The sequence below is a fragment of the Microtus oregoni genome, unplaced genomic scaffold (assembly GCF_018167655.1).
Source record: "Microtus oregoni isolate MIOR12 unplaced genomic scaffold, Mior012 000046F_ref0000063, whole genome shotgun sequence".
In the NCBI taxonomy this organism is placed as follows: domain Eukaryota; kingdom Metazoa; phylum Chordata; class Mammalia; order Rodentia; family Cricetidae; genus Microtus; species Microtus oregoni.
Window position 1 is genome coordinate 17,700,248 of NW_024543220.1, and position 19,640 is coordinate 17,719,887.

At 51.8% G+C, this 19,640-nt stretch overlaps 3 protein-coding genes across 9 annotated transcripts in view; 1 reads left to right on the forward strand and 2 right to left on the reverse strand.

The window, feature by feature from the left end:
- The window catches only part of Tspear (thrombospondin type laminin G domain and EAR repeats), a 157,455-nt gene that overhangs the window by 60,255 nt on the left and 77,560 nt on the right, over window positions 1-19,640 (reverse strand). Inside the window, exon 2 of the mRNA XM_041634296.1 lies at window positions 2,731-2,951. Within this exon, the coding sequence (XP_041490230.1) occupies window positions 2,731-2,951 (221 nt within the window). The remainder of the gene's footprint in view (window positions 1-2,730; window positions 2,952-19,640) is intronic.
- Window positions 6,230-7,009, forward strand: LOC121435203 (keratin-associated protein 10-9-like). Of its 7 annotated transcripts, none has more exons than XM_041634323.1 (2): window positions 6,230-6,525; window positions 6,559-7,009. In XM_041634323.1, the coding sequence occupies exons 1-2, from the start codon at window positions 6,230-6,232 to the stop codon at window positions 7,007-7,009; spliced, it is 747 nt and encodes a 248-aa protein (XP_041490257.1). The 7 variants fall into 7 exon arrangements, with proteins under 7 accessions (XP_041490257.1, XP_041490258.1, XP_041490260.1 ...); XM_041634324.1 differs by having other exon boundaries at window positions 6,230-6,461; window positions 6,516-7,009; XM_041634326.1 differs by having other exon boundaries at window positions 6,230-6,425; window positions 6,486-7,009.
- LOC121435639 (keratin-associated protein 10-1-like) lies at window positions 13,565-14,344 on the reverse strand. The gene is made up of 2 exons (XM_041635108.1): window positions 14,229-14,344; window positions 13,565-14,162 (listed from the first exon to the last, which is right to left on the reverse strand). Exons 1-2 carry the CDS (start codon window positions 14,342-14,344, stop codon window positions 13,565-13,567), a joined length of 714 nt encoding a protein of 237 aa, XP_041491042.1.

Genomic DNA, 19,640 nt, shown 5'->3' on the forward strand with positions numbered 1-19,640 from the left:
GTGTGTGTGTGTGTGTGTGTGTGTGTGTGTGTAGAGCTCTGTCTACACAGAACATACATGGGTCATGAAGCTAACCTGAGGAGAGAAAACACACAGAACAAAATTACAAACCGGTGACAGAAAAAAAAATCAGAAAACTTAGAAATAAGTGAAAATAAATAGCATAGCCCTTAAACAACCAAGAGGAGACTAAAATACGCTGAGATGATGAGACCAAAAACCCCTCGTTGCTATGACAACACACCCAATAAGAGCAATGTCAGGAAGCAACTCCATCCTTGCTCAGGGTTTGAGGACACAGTCCCTCGTGGTAGGGGAGGAGTGGTGACTGGCGCCTGGGGCAGTGCCCTATTACATTCTCAGTCAGCAAGGAGAGAGAGAGAGATAGAGAGATAGAGAGAGAGAGAGAGAGAGAGAGAGAGAGAGAGAGGCACACTGGTGTTCAGCCCACTTTCTCCTTTTCATTCAGTTGGGAAACCAGCCCACATCCATGGTGACTCTTTCCCCCTCGGTTAACTCAGTTAATCCACCCTGGAAACACCCTCACTGGCATGCCCAGAAGGGTCCCCTAGATGATTCCAAATCCTGTCAGGTTGACACAGCATCGGCCATCACAGTGCAGAGGCAGCAGAAGGCCTGCGATGGGAGAAGCTCACAGCTGTGAACACCGTGCTGAGAAAGGCCTCAGGTCAGTGACCTAGCAGAGCCAAGCACGAGGTAGAAAAACAAAGACCCTGGTGGAGACAGACCAAGAAACATTGACGCCGACCGGCAGGACTTGTTCTGAAAGCTGGAGAGGGGTGGCGCATCTCAAGCCACTCCGAGCAAGTGCTACCCCCACACCGTCCTCAGAGACAAGCATGTTGACCACCACCTCTGTGTCGTGGATGAACGTCCTCAACAACAGAATCTAGCATCACAGGAACAGACGGGAGCTGTGAGTCTTCGATTTGTCGCCTAACCTTTGTGCTAAAGGCTTGGTCCCACTTCATGGTGTTGCTGGGTGCCGGTGGGTCCTTTAAGAAGTGGAAGTAAGTCAGATGTGCCACTAAAGGGGACACGGGGACCCTGGCCCTCTTCTCTTTGCTTCCCAACCACACAGAGGGAGCAGATTTCTGTCACACGTCCCAACAAATAATGTAATAATTGTGGAAACAGCCTGGTAGTACCTCAGAAGTCACAGAGTTCCTAGGTGACCCAAGAATCCCACCTCTAGATTTGTCCCCAGGAGCAATGAGAGTGACTCCCCTAGGACATGAACATTGACGACAGCATCATGTCCAAGCCCCGAGATGAGGCAGCCCAAGTGCCCATTGGTTGCTGACCAGAGTCAGCACATGTGAACAGAGTGTGCACACAACAGGAGGTGACTCAGCTATGACCAGGGAGGCAGCTGTGCCACGCGCCACAACATGCATGAAACCATGAGGAAATACGCTGAGCAATTAGTCACTAATGGCTAGATTCAATGATCTACCTATGTGAAATACAAAACACATCAACCAACAGGTGCTCATGCTGGAAGCCATGAGGCAGGGCCAGGGGATTGTGAAAGGACACAGGACTTCTTCTGCAGTGATCAAATTGTCCTACATTGATTGTAGAAATCCATGACTACAATGACAACCATTGAGTTGTATACACCCAGAACCATACTGAGCTGTGCAGAGCTGTGACCATACTAATCATCCTCAAGATGTAGACATCAGGAACTATGCTACTAACCACAGAGATGTGTACGCTCCAGCCACTGTGGAACTGTACAACAACCATCACGCTCTATATATCTGGGTTCACACCAGCAACCAGAGGTGGTGCCCATTCGTGACTGCATCAGCAACCACTGAGCTATGCAGAGTCTTGGCTAGACCAACAACTACCAGGCCGCCCAAACCGGTGGCTATGCCAACAACTGATCTCACATCTGTCTCTGCAGTAATAATCACCAGGCTTTGAAAACCACCATGTAACTACCCCTAGCTGCAAACTAGCTGCAAAGACTTGAGACTGTCCTAACAGTCATTGGGCATGCCACTCCTTGACTTTACCAACAGCTGTTGGGTTGTGTAAACTCTTGACTCTGCCAACAGTAATCAGACTTAGAAAAACCTATGCCTATATCAACAACCACGGAGCCGTGCAAATCCATGGCTATACCAACAACCATCAGGCCACACAAACCTGCAGTGGGCAGTGCAAACCTGTGGCTATAGGAACAATCCCTGGACCTTGCAACTCATGGTGGTACCAACAACCATCAGGCCACACAAACCATGATCATGCTAACAACCATCGGGCTGTACAAACCTGAGACTATACCAACAACCGTCAGGTTATACAAATTTATGACTGTTCTAGCAACCACTAAGCCACCCAAAACCATGACTATGCAGTTCACCATTAGTCCACACAGTCCCTTGGCTATTCATCAACCGTCATCTGTGCAAACCCATGTATGCATCAACAATCACCTTACAGGGCAGTGCAATACTGTGCTAATACCAGCAACCATCAGGCCGAAGGTTGCACAGACAGGGCCTGCACTTGACCAGGGATGGGGCTGGGATGTGGGCAAGGCAAGCCCTCCAGATTCCAGTTCCTGTAAACGATGCCAAGCAGCTCTCTGTGGCTCAGATCAGTACAGCGCTCTATGGGCACGCATGCTGGAAACATCGATAAAGAAAAGCAAGGAGAAAAACTATGCTTACGAGAAGAAAAAATGCCACTGACCTTGGGTGGAAGGCTGGGGACTCTCAAGGTGACGACAATGGAGAATTCTTCAGGGAAGAGGTCACAGCTGGAGAAGATTCTAGAGGCAGGGAAGCTCATGGTACGAGGCTCAGCGGCTGAGAACTGGAGCCCCAGCACACCCTCGGCCTGCACCATCCGGATCCCACTTGTAGCACCGTTCATAGGGACCGCCTCTGCCAGGATGTCCAGGGGATGAAGGTCTGCAGCAGAAACATGATGGGGAAGAGGTTAGACAACGGGTGCGCAATGCGACAGCCATGATGACTCCTTCACGGTGGCTGCATATTTTCAGCTTTTCCATCATGAAAGCTCTCAGAGCCAGGCTACAGCCACAGGCTTGAGCTGTGAATCCCAAACCGTGGAAATACGCAGTGAATCTGGGGGGAATGTACGGGAGTGGCAAGAACCAGTCCCAACAGGAACTGCTGGGGTCGCAGTGTGGCACAGAGGAGCCCACTGCCTCATGTGGTAAAACATCTCTGAGGACATCTGCCAAGCCTCTGCCCTGCAACCAGTAATGGACACTGTACTTGTTGCTATGCTCATGACCAGGGCGTGTTTTCAAATGCCCCACATAACCCTCCCGGCCTTTGGAAATGTCCCCTTGCCTCAGCCTTCTTGAGCTAGACCGCAGTTTGCCACGGCGTGTGTTCCCGTTACATTGTGTTGCTGCTCTTTGGAGACACTCTGCCTGTGTTACTCGGGTTGACAGTAGATGCTTCATCAGCCCTGGGAGCAGTGGGTCCTCCTGGCTGTCCCTGTTTTCCCAGTGAGGAAAGGGAGGCGTCTTGCATCAACCCTGATCCTGCCGCCCTGCTTCCTCAAGCTTCTGCTGAGTTCTGCATACGTATGAGAGAGAGTGACCACTGAAGGGCGTTCCCCATGTCAACGGCAGACACTGTGCTGAGACAGAGTTTTGTCCCCCAGGATGGGAGCTCCTCTGATGTCATGCAGAACCCCTGGGGAATTTTGGTGGGGAGGGCCTCCTCCATCTCCTGGGAGAGGCTCCTCTTCCTAGTTCAACATCACCAGAGATAGAATCAACGGTCTAGCCTGGCCTTCACTGGTAATGGAGAGCTTTGTTGCCAAAAGAGAGCCTTTGGGACTGCACAGCAGGCCCCAAGAGGAGGTCATGAGACAAATCAGGTGGGTTGGCTATGTCCAGAAGAACTATCAAAGGGGGAGCGGCAGGGAGCAAGCCGTGGGCTTAGATTCCTGGAAGAGAATAAAGATCTTCAGGAGAGTGTTAGTGTGTCACGCTAGCAACAGAGGGGGAAAAGTGTCCCAGACCCAAGGCCTGTGCAGGAGCCTAAGCCTAGCCAACACTCAGAAGCAATTAACATGAGGGTAACTTGGGACCTCCCTCGTGATCTTCCTGACCAGCTGAGTCTGTTAATATAAAATAAAAATAAAAAATCTTTTAATATAAATAAATAAAAATTAAAAAAAACATTTTTAGAAAGGTAAGAAAGGGGATGCTGGGATCTCCTCTACATATGCATAAAAGGAATTTACAGAATCCAAGCTCCATTCGCAGTGAAATCTCCTAGCTATAGAAAGAACTTCGAGGCCAGACAAGCCCAGTCTGGAAGACCTGGCACTGTAATGAGGGCACCGTGCTTTGCTCCTGGACTGTCCCTGAGGCCTGGGTTGAAGGTCTGCTCCTAGCTGAAGGCACTATAGGAGGCGGGCCTAAGGGGAGGAAGTTAGGTCCCTGGGAGCGCACTCTTGAGGAGGTCCTGGTTGTCAGGAGATGAACAGCCTTGCCCCTCCTCATGTTCCCACCATGATGTGTCTCACCATCATCCAAAGTACCTGGGCCGGCCCATCATGGACTGAATCCTCTAAAACCACAAGCCAAAATAAACCTTTCCTTTTTTTAAGTCAATGACTGTGCAGGATCGGCGGGAAAGCCAACTCATAAAGGAAACGCTAGGTGCCAGTGCCCTCTGTGATCACAAAGAATCTCTCAGCCTGCTTCCTGGGAGGCCCAAGAAACATCACACCTTCGGCAGAGCTTGGGGCCTTGGTGTGGGAGAGTAGCTGAGCTGGGAGGGGCGCAGAGTGTGAGATGAGCCTGGACCAGACAGAGGGTGGTCAGCAGTGGAGAAGGTAGGAAGATCCCAGAGCAAGCCAGCAGCCAACTGGGGCAAAATAAATAAGGAACCATTGAAGAAAGAGAAGAGAGGTGGGTCTACTCTTGGACATAGTTCTTCAGACTGTATGGTGGTCAGGCAGATAGGCTAAAGGCAGAGTCCACAGAACCAGACTGGGGATAGGGCTCTAGGGGGGTGGACATGATGAACAAATAGTTACGTAGAAACCGGCTGCTGGAAGTTTCCAAGACAGTCCAGGCACACGTTAGCGACAGGGGGGGAACTAGTAGCTTGACCAGCAGAGGCTTATCAACATGGTTCCCATAGGCCACTGTGCACTGGGCTGTGGCCCCCTACAAGCTCCCATTTGACTGGGAGAAGTGCAGGTGGTCTGTGACTGGTGTTTTATAGGATACACAAGCCCTCTTCTCTAGAGTCAAGGTACTGAAAGGAAGGGTGAAAGGCCGTGAGGCCATTCCTAAGCTGTGTGACACTGGTGCCCACTGCCGGATCCCAGTAAATCCAGTCTTGGGTGGGTGAAGCAATGGGTCAGCAGGATATCTGGATTAGGTGACGGGCTTGGGGGACACTGGTCTGCTCCTAAGCAGGTGCTCCAGACGGCCTGAAATGTGCCCCTCTGGAGATGCTGGGTATGAGGTCTCAGACCTGCACATGTGACTGTACTGGCAAGTAGAGTCCTTGCAGATGACCAAGGTATGGTGGGACGCTAGGTGGACTATCATCCAACTCATGGTCTAAAAAGGGATAATCTGAACACAACCCACAGGGAGAAAGCAGATGTCAGGGACAAGCCAACAATGCTGGCAGCCTCAGGAGCTGGGTGGCCTGGGCAATCCCCTTGGTTCAGATAGACCAGCCCTGACACTGACAAGGACTTCAGTCTCCATGGTGAGGTGGTGACAGCTCAGTTAGCCATACAGTTGGGTACTTGGCTGCCCAGCTTGAGGGAACTGACATCGCTGAAGGGAAATCACAGAGTTTCTCTACCCAGAAGCCCCTCTGACCATCGCTAAGCACCACAGAAGGGCAGAGTTCGACCCCAGCCCATGAGACCCAGGGCCAGTAGTAACCCATAGCCGTGTGGCTCTCTGTTACCATCAGCCCTCCCTTACACCCAAACACCCCGCAGAGAAAGTCCACGTGGTCTCCATGAAACCTAAGAGCAAACAACAGACGAGGCACCAGCCAATGTGAGCAGCGATGCGGGAAATGAAAGCAGGAACAGGGCCAACAACAATCAGGAAGCTGTGCTCACAGGCTGGGCCGGAAGTCCCAGCCAGGGAGGAGTATAAAGTCAGTGTATCCTACCCCTTACACACACTCACTCAACACTCACTCACCCTCCTCCAGAAAATCTCACCATGGCCGCCTCCACCATGTCTGTCTGCTCTGATGCTTGCACCAACTCCTCCTGGCAGGTTGATGATTGCCCAGAGAGCTGCTGTGAGCCTAGCTGCTGTGCCCCCAGCTGCTGCCAGTCCAGCTGCTGCCAACCTAGCTGCTCCCAGTCCAGCTGCTGCCAACCTAGCTGCTGCCAGTCCAGCTGCTGCCAACCTAGCTGCTGCCAGTCCAGCTGCTGTGTCCCCAGCTGCTGTGTCCCCAGCTGCTGTGCCCTAGCCCCCTGCCTGACCCTCATCTGCACCCCAGTGAGCTGTGGGTCCAGTCCCTGCTGCCAATCTGTCTGTGCTAGCTCCTGTGCACCCTCATGCTGCCAATCTTCCTGCTGTGTGCCTGTCTGCTGCACACCCATCTGCTCTGGATCCTCATGCTGCCAGCAGTCTAGCTGCCAGCCAGCTTGCTGCACCTGTTCTCCTTGCCAGCCATCCTGTGTGACCCTGTGCTGCAAGCCTGTCTGCTGCACACCCATCTGCTCTGGATCCTCCTCATGCTGCCAACAGTCTAGCTGCCAGCCCTCATGCTGCTGTGTGCCTGTCTGCTGCAAGCCTGTCTGCTGCAAGCCCTGCTCCAGTGTGTCCCTGCTCTGCCGCCCTGTGTGCAGACCTGCCTGCTGTGTGCCCAGCTCCTCCTGCTGTGCCTCCTCCTGCCAGCCCAGCTGCTGCAAGCCCTGCTCCAGCATGTCCCTGATCTGCCGTCCTGCCTGCTCCAGCCAGGCTTGCTGTGGCCAGAAGTCCAGCTGCTGATGGGACTGTTCCTGGTTCCAGCTGGCTCATGTCCCTCCCTGTGGCCTCTTCCAGCTCTCTCAGCCTGATCCTGGTCTGGGAAAGACAGTCCCCCAGGATGAAGCTCCAATCTATCCTTCATGACTTGACCTCTCCTTTTGCTTCCCAGGAGGCCTGCTGACCCTCTGGGTCACTGGACAGGGATCCCCCTGTCCCTCTGCTCTGGTTACCTGCCCCTGACATCAGCTTGTCTGCAGCCCATGGTTTCAATAAACTCTTACCCACCTGGATTTGCTCTCATGTTCTGGAACATGTAAATATCTGTCTCCATAGTCAGAAATGTTTTTAGGAGGGAAGGACTCAGTTCTGCAATTGACAAGTGACAGCAGCCACCTCCCCTGGGAATCACAGTGTGACTCAGGGCCCCTCTCCCAAATGTTCAGTCTCCTCTGACACCTATGGGTCACTGGTCACCCACAGGTATGGGCAGTCCCCTATAGACCATCCCTGCTAAGGGTTCAGCAGCCCCTATAGACCATCCCTACTAAGGGTTCAGCTGTCCCTATAGACCATCCCTGCTAAGGGTTCAGCAGCCCCTATAGACCATCCCTACTAAGGGTTCAGCTGTCCCTATAGACCATCCCTACTAAGGGTTAAGCAGCCCCTATAGACCATCCCTACTAAGGGTTCAGCTGTCCCTGTAGACCATCCCTACTAAGGGTTAAGCAGCCCCTATAGACCATCCCTACTAAGGGTTCAGCTGTCCCTGTAGACAATCCCCACAGAGGGTTCAGTTGTCTCTATAGGCCATCCCCACTGAGAGTTCAGCTGTCCCTATAGACCATCCCTACTAAGGGTTCAGTAGCCCCTATAGGCCATCCCCACAGAGGGTTCAGCAGTCCCCTATAGGCCGTGCCCACCAACTACTCATTTCTCTAAAATCACACAAGCAAACCCATACTCATGGCTCTAGGCACTGTAGCCCCTGGCCTGGGTTACCTTGTGAGTCCTGCCTACCCTAGAGTTCTCTGAAAAAAAGGATATATATATATATATATATATATATATATATATATAGAGAGAGAGAGAGAGAGAGAGAGAGAGAAGAGATATTCATCAGGTAATAAAATCATAGTGGGGGTGAAGGGGGATACCCAGGATCAGACACTGTCCAGTACCCTCTACTGGGACACTGGGACCCTCTATAGGTTGCATTGTTCTCACTCATAAAGGGGAAGGATTATCAGCCCTCTCTGGTGTGGAGCAGACATGGGCTGGACTTGGTGCTCAGGTGAGTGAGCAATGTGTCAAGACCTGGAAACTTCCAGCAGAATCATGTTGAGGAGCAGAGGAGAGGTCATGATCAACTGACCGTTACCTGCAATGAAGCAAGGATGCCAATCAATATCCATGTCCCCATCCCACCCTGACACCACTGACTGGGCACTGACCTCCCTCTCTGAGCCTTTCCTGTCCCTCCATCCTGCATCCATCTGCACCCAGCGCATCCCTGGCCATGCTGTTCATGGGGTCTCAGATGTTCTCCCAGTCCATTCTCCTTCCAGCCACGTCCAGCTGAGCCATGCTCTCTCCCGCCTCAGAGGAACTCCTTCCACCGGTTCCTTCAGTATCCTTCCACCTCTCACATCTGGTACCCCAGACATTCCTGCCCTGGGGACTCCTGAGGACATGCCCAGACAGCAAGTCAGCCTGTGTGAACAGTGTGCTCAGTTTCTGTTGAGCAAACTTTTCTGGTTCTCTCTGTGGAGACTGAGGAAAAGTATGGTCATTGAGTCTTGACAGGCTTGCTCTCCTGAGAGCGGCTGCTCGGGGCTTCTTCAGACTGCACTGTTGTCTGTCTCCGCCCACCATGTCAGCCATTCTTCTCCATGCTAGGACCGACATTATCTGACTATCCTCCTGCCTATTTTTCTTAGACTAGATTGTTGTATTTATATTATTAAAGTACATGCTCTTTATGACTTCTGGATGCCAAACACAGTATTAACATAAATACTGCAAACCTTCTCCCCACAGTGCCTCGTCAGTGCTGATCCTAATCCTTATTCCAGCAAAGTCCACTTTACCTTTTGTCTTCGGTGACCCTCCCTGATAAGTGCTCCTTTAACTCAGAACCACACAGACTCATTCTAGGCTCCTGCTGAGGGTTGAGTGTGAAATGCCCTCAGGGTGCGTGTGTCTGAACACTCAGTTCCTGGCCTGCAGTGCTGTTTTGGGAGGTTGCAGAATGTTTGGGGTTGAGGCACAGCAAGAGAGGGCCAGAGTATAGCTCTTTAATGCTTCCAGTCCCTCCAGCTCCCAGTCCACGCTCTTGGCTTACTGGTTGGCCTACGTAAGGAGCTGACTTCCTCACCCTTGAGCAGTGATATATCCCCCCCACCCCCCCACCCCGCCACTGCCCCGCAGGTGTTTCCTCACCATAAGGAGTTTGGCTAGACCCCTCATGTTTCGTTTTGTAACATTTTGAGTCAGTTTTTGATGTCCTGAATTGTTACAACTCCTTGTGGATACTTCCCTTTGTCCACTGGGTCTCTTCAACCAGCACCCTGCTGAGCACACGCAGGAGGGATACCACTGGGTTCCAGCCAGTATGCGGTTTCCTGTTATGCCTCACACAACAACAGCTCAGTAGACTTGGTGTCAAAGAATGGAAGTTCTTTGATACTGTTGTTTTCAGGTTTGGTTGGCCACGCTGGGTCACCTATGAACCCCAGAGGTTTTAAAACCAGCCCATCAAATCTGACAGGATCTTGACTGAGATTTCATTAAACCCACAGATCGCTTAGAGAGGATCAGACATTTGACATTGTGCCTTTGGGTTAATGAACATAGTATATACTATACTGATCAGGCAGTGATGGCACATACCTTTAATCCCAGTGGCTCACTAGTTTGCCATAGACGCCTGGGCGGTAGTGGTGCACGCCTTTAATCCCAGCACTAGAGAGGAATCTAAGACGGGAGGAGACAGCTCTCAGATAGTCTCATTCTGAGGATTTGTGGAGGAAGGGTCATCATTTCAGTCTGAGGTCGAGGTTAAGAGCCAGAGGCTGGCTGCTTTGCTTTCCTGGTCTTCAGGTTGAATCCCAACACCTGTCTCTGGGTTTTTATTATCCGTGCTGCACCTGGGTGAGAAGGCAATACACCACCATACCCCACGAGCTCCTACACTTGGCTGCAATTATCTAGAAATAATGAGTGAGCTGTGTGTGTGTCATCCTCTCTTGTTCTCGTGCACGGTGAGATTGGTGCCATTTCTCCCAGAAAGGACGAGAATCTGATTGGGAGGCCTCTTAGAATCAGAGTTTGCTTTCTAATGTGTTTTTAGTTAAGACTTTAATCTCTTTGTCTGCTCCAGGGCTGCTCTGACCTTTTATTTTTCTCGTGTTAATTTCACACTCTCGCTTTCCAATCCTGGGTTGTTTCCTTTACACTGCTGGGTGTGTCTGTGCGAGGCCATTGCCTTCTGGATTGTCCCTTTAATGTCCGCTGACTCTGGGGTGATGACCCTTTCCATTCCTAATATGGGTCATTTACTTCTTCCTCTTTCTTGACCAGTAAAACCAACTAGAAATGTCCATTTTGCTGTCCCAAAATGCAAGAGCCTGGTCTTGGCTGTTTCCTCCTGAGCTGCCTATTCCCACTGTTCATAGCCTGCACGTAACTAGTTATTTGGGGCTTCGCTTGTGCCCCATCTCTAGGTCTGAGTCAAAGCACAGACTCCAGGCCTCCCTTGTTTACCAAGAAGAATCACAGAGCGCTGCTCCCTAGGTGTTGTGTTAGCTTGATTTCATTTTCGTTTTGCTGAAAATACACCCTAATTCCCATGGTGATTTGTATCTTTGATCCGAGGGCTACTTTTACACACTCTCTCTAATTTCCACATGCTCGCAGTCTTCCAGAGCACAGGCGACTCCTCGCTCTGCTGAGGTCTGGACATAGTCTGGATTTCAGTCCTTATGATGTGCCATGGCTCACAGGGCTGAGAAGGTGGCTTATTTTGGTGTGTGTTCACATAGCTTAAACAAAGCTTCCCACTGTGGTCGGACGGAACGCTTCTTAGATGTCAGTTGACAGGTGGGTGTCTGGAAATGCTTCAAGTTTCCTGTGTTCTCAACGATGTGATTTCAAATTTGGAAAACTGGTTGGCACTTTCTCTTTGTTCCACTTCCAGGCCCAGCCTTTCCCCTCATACTATGGTTTCCTATGTGTCAGGCTGCTCAGTACTGCGCCCGGACTCCCACTCTCCCCTTGCCTGCAACTCTGGCTCTGTGGACCCCTTTAGACGCTTCTCGACATCCCTTTCTTTGGAGAACTTCATTTGCAGGTTCTTTGATCATTTCAGGTTTTTCTTGCTGCTCTTCAGGTTTTCAGCTCTTGGTGTCTGTTTTGTTTCAGGCTCCCCTCACCACAGCCCGGCCTTTGGTCTGGTCCTCACACATCACTAATGCCATGATTTTACTCTCCGCTAATCTCACTGGTTCTGCCGTCCTGGACGTCTTCCCATCCACCGCTTCCATCCTGAACTGTGCTGGCCTCTTCTCCAGATTATTTCCCACCCTGGTCTGAGCATACGGCTCTGTTTCATGGGCTCCCCCTCACCCCACTGAAGGGTGTTGTCTCCTTCCTGGGGACACACTCCTGTGAGCTAGCTCTATCTTCTCATGGGTCCCTGTTGGTGACATTCTGGTGGGGGTTGACCCACAGAGCTTGTGCTTGAGGACAAGGTCAACACCACGACTAGGACGAGCTGCTCCTCCGGGTAGAGCTAACGCTTTCGGTCCTGGGATAGGCCCTCTGCTCTGACAAATGTCTACAGCCGGTGGTAAGCCTGGGCAACTGCTCTCATTGACAGTGCCCATGTACTACCGCCCAGCTGCAGGACATGGAGCACTCCACAGTGCATCAAGCCCCTACTCCCCTGCACTTCATCCACCATGCCCATCCAGCTAGAGCCCCCTGAGCTCTGGTATCACCTTTCCAGCTCGAGAAAGTCACCTGCACTGGGAGTCAGCCCTGTACTGTGGCCTGAGCCAAAGCTGTACACAGACGATGTGGTTCCCTTCCTGTGGGATCACTGGTCTCTTTGGGTTCATGGTTTGGGAGGTGTCAGTCCATAATGGGCTAGCCTGTGGTCAGGAGAAGAGCATGAAGTGGGGGAGGCCTCTAACCTCCTGTGTGGAAGGAAAGAGACGAAACCACTACCATTCTGCCACAAGCTTGCCAAGACCCTGGATGGCATGGATCTCTCTCCATGCTACCACTGCAGACTGCTGTCTCCCAGAGCAAGCAGAGCGCAGGCCTCTGGGGACCACAGCCACACCAGGCACTGTCTCCTCTGCTGCCACTGACCGTCTGGGACTCTAGACAGTAGCCTCACTGAATGAGGCACTGAAGAGAGAGTTTCGCTCCATGAGAGCCAGTCTCCACACTCTTGGACCTCGGGCAATGGCTGCCTGAGGAGGTGGCCTGCTAGGGTGGGACAGTGTCCCCCCATGTCTATATCAATTTCTTTCCACTTGTGTGGCCTTCAACAAACATATTACCACTTAGACTAGGGTGGTGTTCTCTCCTCAGGGACAGCAAAGCCAGGTTTAGGAGCTGTTTTTAATCTGGTCCCAAGCTGGGAGCCACACACTGAGTTTGTGGCTGGTTGACAGGCACATGGACACCTACTGCCAAGACATCTCTGCCTATCCCAGAACTAGAACTTCAACATGGGACATTGCTTCCCACTCTCACCCTCTGCAAGCTGAGTTCACTGGATGGTCACTGGCGTAGAGTCAGGACCATCCCGGCATGCCAACACATCCTCATCCGAAACAAGATTGTAGGTAAGTAAAGCCATAGCAGACTTTTCAGTGTGCCTGGCCTGTATGCTCCATTGCAGTGTGTTCTCAGTGTGCTCCACCCCACTGTGCTTACTCTCCAATCAGTCTGTGTCCTACAACACACTGGAGGTCTCTGCATTTAGAGCCAAGCGACGTCTAGAAGTAGGGACATGTCTGCTCACAAGGCTAATGGCCCAGACCTGATTCCAGATGCCAGCATACACTGGCACCACTGAACAGGGGACAGTGGCAGGACCACAGGCCAGCTGGGGTAGCATTTGGCAAACTCTTGGGGAGGAGGCACCTGAGCTGCCCTGGGTAGCATGGGGCATGGAAGTACCTGTTCAGGTTTGATTGGTACCATACAGAGGAGGAGCCATTACATAGCAAGGTGGACAAGGGGAACTGTCCCCTGAACTAGCACAGAGAGGCTCTAAAGCACAGCAGATAGAGGATGCCAAGGAGGAACCATGTAACGCCAAAGAGGGCTATGGGAGTCTACACAGGTTCAGTTAGGGTTTTTATTGCTCAGAAGGCCCAGCATATTCAGAAAAGGGGCAGTCATAATGAGGAGAGATTGGTTGGCCCAGAAAGGGCAGAGGCAGAGAGAGGAGGCCACTGCCATGATCTGCCCTGGTGCATAGAACATGCAGTATTCTTCTGTGAGCTCTGGTTCCTTGGCACTCACTGAAGACACATAAAATGCTCTCCGTGGGGGGACAGATTAGCAGCAGCTGGACTTCTGGCCTGAGGAGAGGCCACAACAGGCCTGGCTGGAGCAGGCAGGGCTGCAGATCAGGGACATGCTGGAGCAGGGCTTGCAGCAGCTGGGCTGGCAGGACGAGGCACAGCAGGAGGAGTTGGGCACACAGCAGGCAGGTCTGCACACAGGGCGGCAGAGCAGGGACACGCTGGAGCAGGGCTTGCAGCAGACAGGCTTGCAACAGACAGGCACACAGCAGGAGGATTGACAGCCTGAGGGCTGGCAGCTAGACTGCTGGCAGCATGAGGATCCAGAGCAGATGGGTGTGCAGCAGACAGGCTTGCAGCACAGGGTCATGCAACAAGGTGAGGAGGTGCAGCATGAGGGCTGGCAGCTAGACTGCTGGCAGCAGGAGGATCCAGAGCAGATGGGTGTGCAGCAGACAGGCTTGCAGCAGACAGGCACACAGCAGGAAGATTGGCAGCATGAGGGCTGGCAGCTAGACTGTTGGCAGCAGGAGGGTGCACAGGAGCTAGCACAGACAGATTGGCAGCAGGGGCTGGACCCACAGCTCACTGGGGTGCAGATGAGGGTCAGGCAGGGGGCTGGGGCACAGCAGCTGGGGACACAGCAGCTGGGGGCACAGCAGCTGGTCTGGCAGCAGCTAGGTTGGCAGCAGCTGGACTGGCAGCAGCTGGGGGCACAGCAGCTAGGCTCACAGCAGCTCTCTGGGCAGTCATCCACCTGCCAAGAGGAGTTGGTGCAAGCGTCAGAGCAGACGGACATGGTGGAGGCGGCCATGGTGAGGTTGGCTGGAGGAGGGTGAGGTGTGAGTGAGTGAGTGAGTGAGTGTGTGTGAGAGAGGTGCTGAGCCCTCAGCTTTTATTCACCTTCGTGGCCCTAGCCTTCCGTGTTTGGTGACCCAGCAGTCTCATTAACACTGTTCCTTGTTTAGCTGTGAGCTGCCACTCACCTGGTAAACATCCCCAGTATAAACAAAACTGCTGGTCTTTCCCATCTGTGTGGCACCACACCGAGATGTCCAGAACGCATATTTGCTAAGAGGCTAAGTGGCTATGTAGGAAACTCCCCACATTCCACTTCCTGAACATCACCAGAAATAGCCATGGGCTCCCCCTGGAGACTCATTTGTCTGAGGGGCTGAGCTTAGGGAGCACAACAAGAGGGTCCTACAGGCAGAAACTCTGTGGATGTTTCCAGAATCAGTTCTCAGTGCAGAAAGTCTCTGAGGGTCAGTACGGAGTGTGTACAAAACCAAGAGTGATGCCGTTCAAGTCACAGTGACAGATTGTGGCTGGGGGTTGCCTGTCCCTACCCCTGTGTTCATGTGCAGGGTGTTCTCTGCCTTGTCATGTGGTGGGCCATGCCCAAAGCCAGGGCTAGCATGTGGCGGCTGCAGGAAAGGAGCTGGTGTCTTGGGGGAGCTTTCCATGCATAGAAGAAGCCACACCTCACAACCTGTCCATAGACAGGACTGCCTAAAGATGAAGCTCCACAAAGAGAAACTGAGGCGCTCGGTTTTAAAAGTCTCAGTGGCCACATGAGTGGGAAGGGGATCTGCCCAATGGAACCATGAGGGAGTGCTTTGGTACAGCTCTGCCTAACCAGGTTCTGCTGTCACAGATCCCCAACAAACATGCTGTGAGGCAACTGTGTGTTATTTTGAATCACACCAAACAGGGGATGCACATATGGACCAATCTAGAATGCTCATGAGCTTTAAATGAGAAAATCTTTGCAAAGTCACAGAAAAAGAACTTCTTGAATTAAGATTTAAAAAAATGCTATCTGGGCGCTGGGTCCGAGTACCCGGGGCTCCCGGGCGGGCAGCAGTTCCTTTGTTTCTGTGGCCTGCCTGCACCAAGCGGGGTAGGCGCTTTGTCTGCGGGCTGCCCAACCAGCACGGAGGCCTGATCTTTCGGCGCCAGGAGACCCAGCATTGGGGTGAGTTTCTGGCCCACGGCGCCAGCCTGGGACGGGGAGCTCGGGGGTTTCTTGGCCCCCTGTCCTGCTTGGGCTCTCTGCTGCCTCTTTCTTCCTGGCCCACCCAGCTTCCGTCCAGAGCCCTCCCCACTTCGCCCCCACTGCCCTCTTTTGGCGTGTAGCATCGCCCAGCGCAGCCTATCTGGGCGCTGGGTCCGAGTAGCCGGGGCTCCCGGGGGGCAGCAGTTCCTTTGTTTCTGTGGCCTGCCTGCACCAAGCGGGGTAGGCGCTTTGTCTGCGGGCTGCCCAACCAGCACGGAGGCCTGATCTTTCGGCGCCAGGAGACCCAGCATTGGGGTGAGTTTCTGGCCCACGGCGCCAGCCTGGGACGGGGAGCTCGGGGGTTTCTTGGCCCCCTGTCCTGCTTGGGCTCTCTGCTGCCTCTTTCTTCCTGGCCCACCCAGCTTCCGTCCAGAGCCCTCCCCACTTCGCCCCCACTGCCCTCTTTTGGCGCGTAGCATCGCCCAGCGCAGCCTATCTGGGCGCTGGGTCCGAGTAGCCGGGGCTCCCGGGGGGCAGCAGTTCCTTTGTTTCTGTGGCCTGCCTGCACCAAGCGGGGTAGGCGCTTTGTCTGCGGGCTGCCCAACCAGCACGGAGGCCTGATCTTTCGGCGCCAGGAGACCCAGCATTGGGGTGAGTTTCTGGCCCACGGCGCCAGCCTGGGACGGGGAGCTCGGGGGTTTCTTGGCCCCCTGTCCTGCTTGGGCTCTCTGCTGCCTCTTTCTTCCTGGCCCACCCAGCTTCCGTCCAGACCCCTCCCCACTTCGCCCCCACTGCCCTCTTTTGGCGCGTAGCATCGCCCAGCGCAGCCTATCTGGGCGCTGGGTCTGAGTACCCGGGGCTCCCGGGCGGGCAGCAGTTCCTTTGTTTCTGTGGCCTGCCTGCACCAAGCGGGGTAGGCGCTTTGTCTGCGGGCTGCCCAACCAGCACGGAGGCCTGATCTTTCGGCGCCAGGAGACCCAGCATTGGGGTGAGTTTCTGGCCCACGGCGCCAGCCTGGGACGGGGAGCTCGGGGGTTTCTTGGCCCCCTGTCCTGCGTGGGCTCTCTGCTGCCTCTTTCTTCCTGGCCCACCCAGCTTCCGTCCAGACCCCTCCCCACTTCGCCCCCACTGCCCTCTTTTGGCGCGTAGCATCGCCCAGCGCAGCCTATCTGGGCGCTGGGTCCGAGTAGCCGGGGCTCCCGGGGGGCAGCAGTTCCTTTGTTTCTGTGGCCTGCCTGCACCAAGCGGGGTAGGCGCTTTGTCTGCGGGCTGCCCAACCAGCACGGAGGCCTGATCTTTCGGCGCCAGGAGACCCAGCATTGGGGTGAGTTTCTGGCCCACGGCGCCAGCCTGGGACGGGGAGCTCGGGGGTTTCTTGGCCCCCTGTCCTGTTTGGGCTCTCTGCAGGGCCTCTACTCCCCGGGTGCTGCCTCTTTCTTCCTGGCCCACCCAGCTTCCGTCCAGAGCCCTCCCCACTTCGCCCCCACTGCCCTCTTTTGGCGCGTGGCATCGCCCAGCCCAGCCTATCTGGGCGCTGAGTCCGAGTAGCCGGGGCTCCCGGGGGGCAGCAGTTCCTTTGTTTCTGTGGCCTGCCTGCACCAAGCGGGGTAGGCGCTTTGTCTGCGAGCTGCCCAACCAGCACGGAGGCCTGATCTTTCGGCGCCAGGATACCCAGCATTGGGGAGACCCAGCATTGGGAGAGCCAACATTGGGGAGAGACAGCGTTTGGTAGGCAAGGAGACCTAATCCGGTAAAAGAAGATCCATAGGGAGCATTTGGAAGAAGAGATGGGCCGACGTCAAGGCAAGAATTCGCCCAACAAGCTGAAAAGCAACATGAAGCTACCAGAAACAAGCGACCTCACAACGGGAGGACAAGAACCCCTTAATCAAGAGGAAGGAGAAAAGATTGACTTCATGAAAGTGATTGACACCCTTAAACAGCATGTAAAAAACGCCCTTATAGAAATGGATGAGAAATATAACAGAAAGTTTGAAGAATTGAATAAATCAGTGAATGATACCCTAGAAAACCAAGGAAAAACAATCAAACAGATAATGGAAACAGTTCAAGACCTGAAAACTGAAATGGAGGCAAAGAAGAAAACACAAACAGAGGGCCGTCTGGACATGGAAAATCTAGGTAAACGAATAGAGACTACAGAAACAAGCATAACCAGCAGAATACAAGAGATAGAAGAAAGACTCTCGGATTCTGAAGATACCATAGAGAAAATAAACACACTGATCAAAGAAAACAGCAAGTCCAACAAACTCTCATCACAAAACATTCAGGAAATATGGGACACAATAAAAAGACCAAACCTAAGAATAATAGGAGTAGAAGAAGGAGAAGAAGGGCAGCTCAATGGTCCAGAAAATCTATTTAATAAAATTATAGAAGAAAACTTTCCCAACCTAAGGAAAGATTTTCCTATGAAGGTGCAAGAAGCATACAGAACACCGAATAGGCTTGATCAAAAAAAAACATCCCCTCGCCATATAATTATCAAAACACAAAGCATACAAAATAAGGAAAGAATATTAAGAGCTGCAAAGGAAAAAGGCCAAATTACTTATAAAGGTAAACCTATCAGACTTACACCTGACTTCTCCATGGAAACCATGAAAGCCAGAAGGTCCTGGTTAGATGTACTGCAGAAACTGAGAGACCATGGGTGCAAGCCCAGATTACTATACCCAGCCAAGCTTTCATTCACTATAAATGGAGAAAATAAAATTTTCCAGGATAAAAACAAATTTAAACAATACGCAGCCACAAATCCAGCCTTACAGAAAGTAATTGAAGGAAAATCACTAACCAAGGAGTCCAACAATGACCACAATACCTCAGACATCTAGAGACCCTTCACCAACACAAAACAAAGAAGGGAAACTCACAAACTCTACGACTAAAAAAAAAAATGACCGGAGTTAACAACCACTGGTCATTAATATCACTTAATGTCAATGGACTCAACTCACCTATAAAAAGGCACAGGCTAAGAGATTGGATAAGAAAACAGGATCCAACATTCTGCTGTTTACAAGAAACACACCTCAACCACAAAGACAGGCACCTACTCAGAGTAAAGGGCTGGGAAAAGGCCTATCAAGCAAATGGTCCTAAGAAACAGGCAGGTGTGGCCATACTAATCTCTAACAAAGTTGACTTTAAACTTAAATCAATCAGAAGAGATGGAGAGGGGCATTTTATACTCATAACAGGAACAGTTCATCAGGATGAAGTCTCAATCCTGAACATCTATGCCCCTAATATAAAAGCACCCACGTACATAAAAGAAACATTGCTAAAATTCAAGGCAGCCATCAAACCGCACACACTAATAGTAGGAGACTTCAACACTCCTCTCTCACCAATGGACAGGTCAATCAGACAGGAACCTAACAGAGAAATAAGAGAATTAGTGAAGGTAATGAATCAAATGGACTTAACAGACATCTATAGAACATTCCATCCAAATAGGAAAGAATATACCTTCTTCTCTGCAGCTCATGGAACCTTCTCGAAAATCGACCACATAGTCGGTAACAAAGCAAACATCCACAGTTACAAAAAAATATTAGTAACCACCTGTGTCTTATCAGATCACCATGGATTAAAGTTAGAATTCAACAATAATGCTACCCCCAGAAAGCATACAAAGTCATGGAAACTGAACAGTCAACTATTGAACCATAGCTGGATTAAGGAAGAAATAAAGAAAGAAATTAAAGTCTTCCTGGAATTCAATGAAAATAAAGAAACAACATACTCAAACTTATGGGACACTATGAAAGCAGTCCTAAGAGGAAAGTTCATAGCACTAAGTGCCCACTTAAAGAAAACAGAGAAAGCTCACATTGGAGACTTAACAGCCCACCTGAAAGCTCTAGAAAAAAAAGAAGCAGACTCACCTAGGAGGAGTAGAAGACTGGAAATAATCAAAATGAGGGCTGAAATCAACAAAATAGAAACACAGAAAACAATACAAAAAATCAATGAAACAAAAAGCTGGTTCCTGGAGAAAATCAACAAGATTGACAAACCACTATCCAAGCTAATCAAACGGCAGAGAGAGAATTTGCAAATTAATAAGATCAGAAATGAA

Excerpts from the sequence above, each read along its gene's own strand:
- LOC121435203 (XM_041634323.1), top strand. The coding sequence starts at position 6,230 with ATGGCCGCCTCCACCATGTCTGTCTGCTCTGATGCTTGCACCAACTCC. Across the intron at positions 6,526-6,558 it reads TGCACCCCAGTGAGCTGTGG|CTCCTGTGCACCCTCATGCT; the intron begins GTCCAGTCCCTG and ends TGTCTGTGCTAG.
- LOC121435639 (XM_041635108.1), bottom strand. The coding sequence starts at position 14,344 with ATGGCCGCCTCCACCATGTCCGTCTGCTCTGACGCTTGCACCAACTCC. Across the intron at positions 14,163-14,228 it reads TGTGCCCCCAGCTGCTGCCA|CTGCTGTGCCCCAGCCCCCT; the intron begins GTCCAGCTGCTG and ends CTGTGTCCCCAG.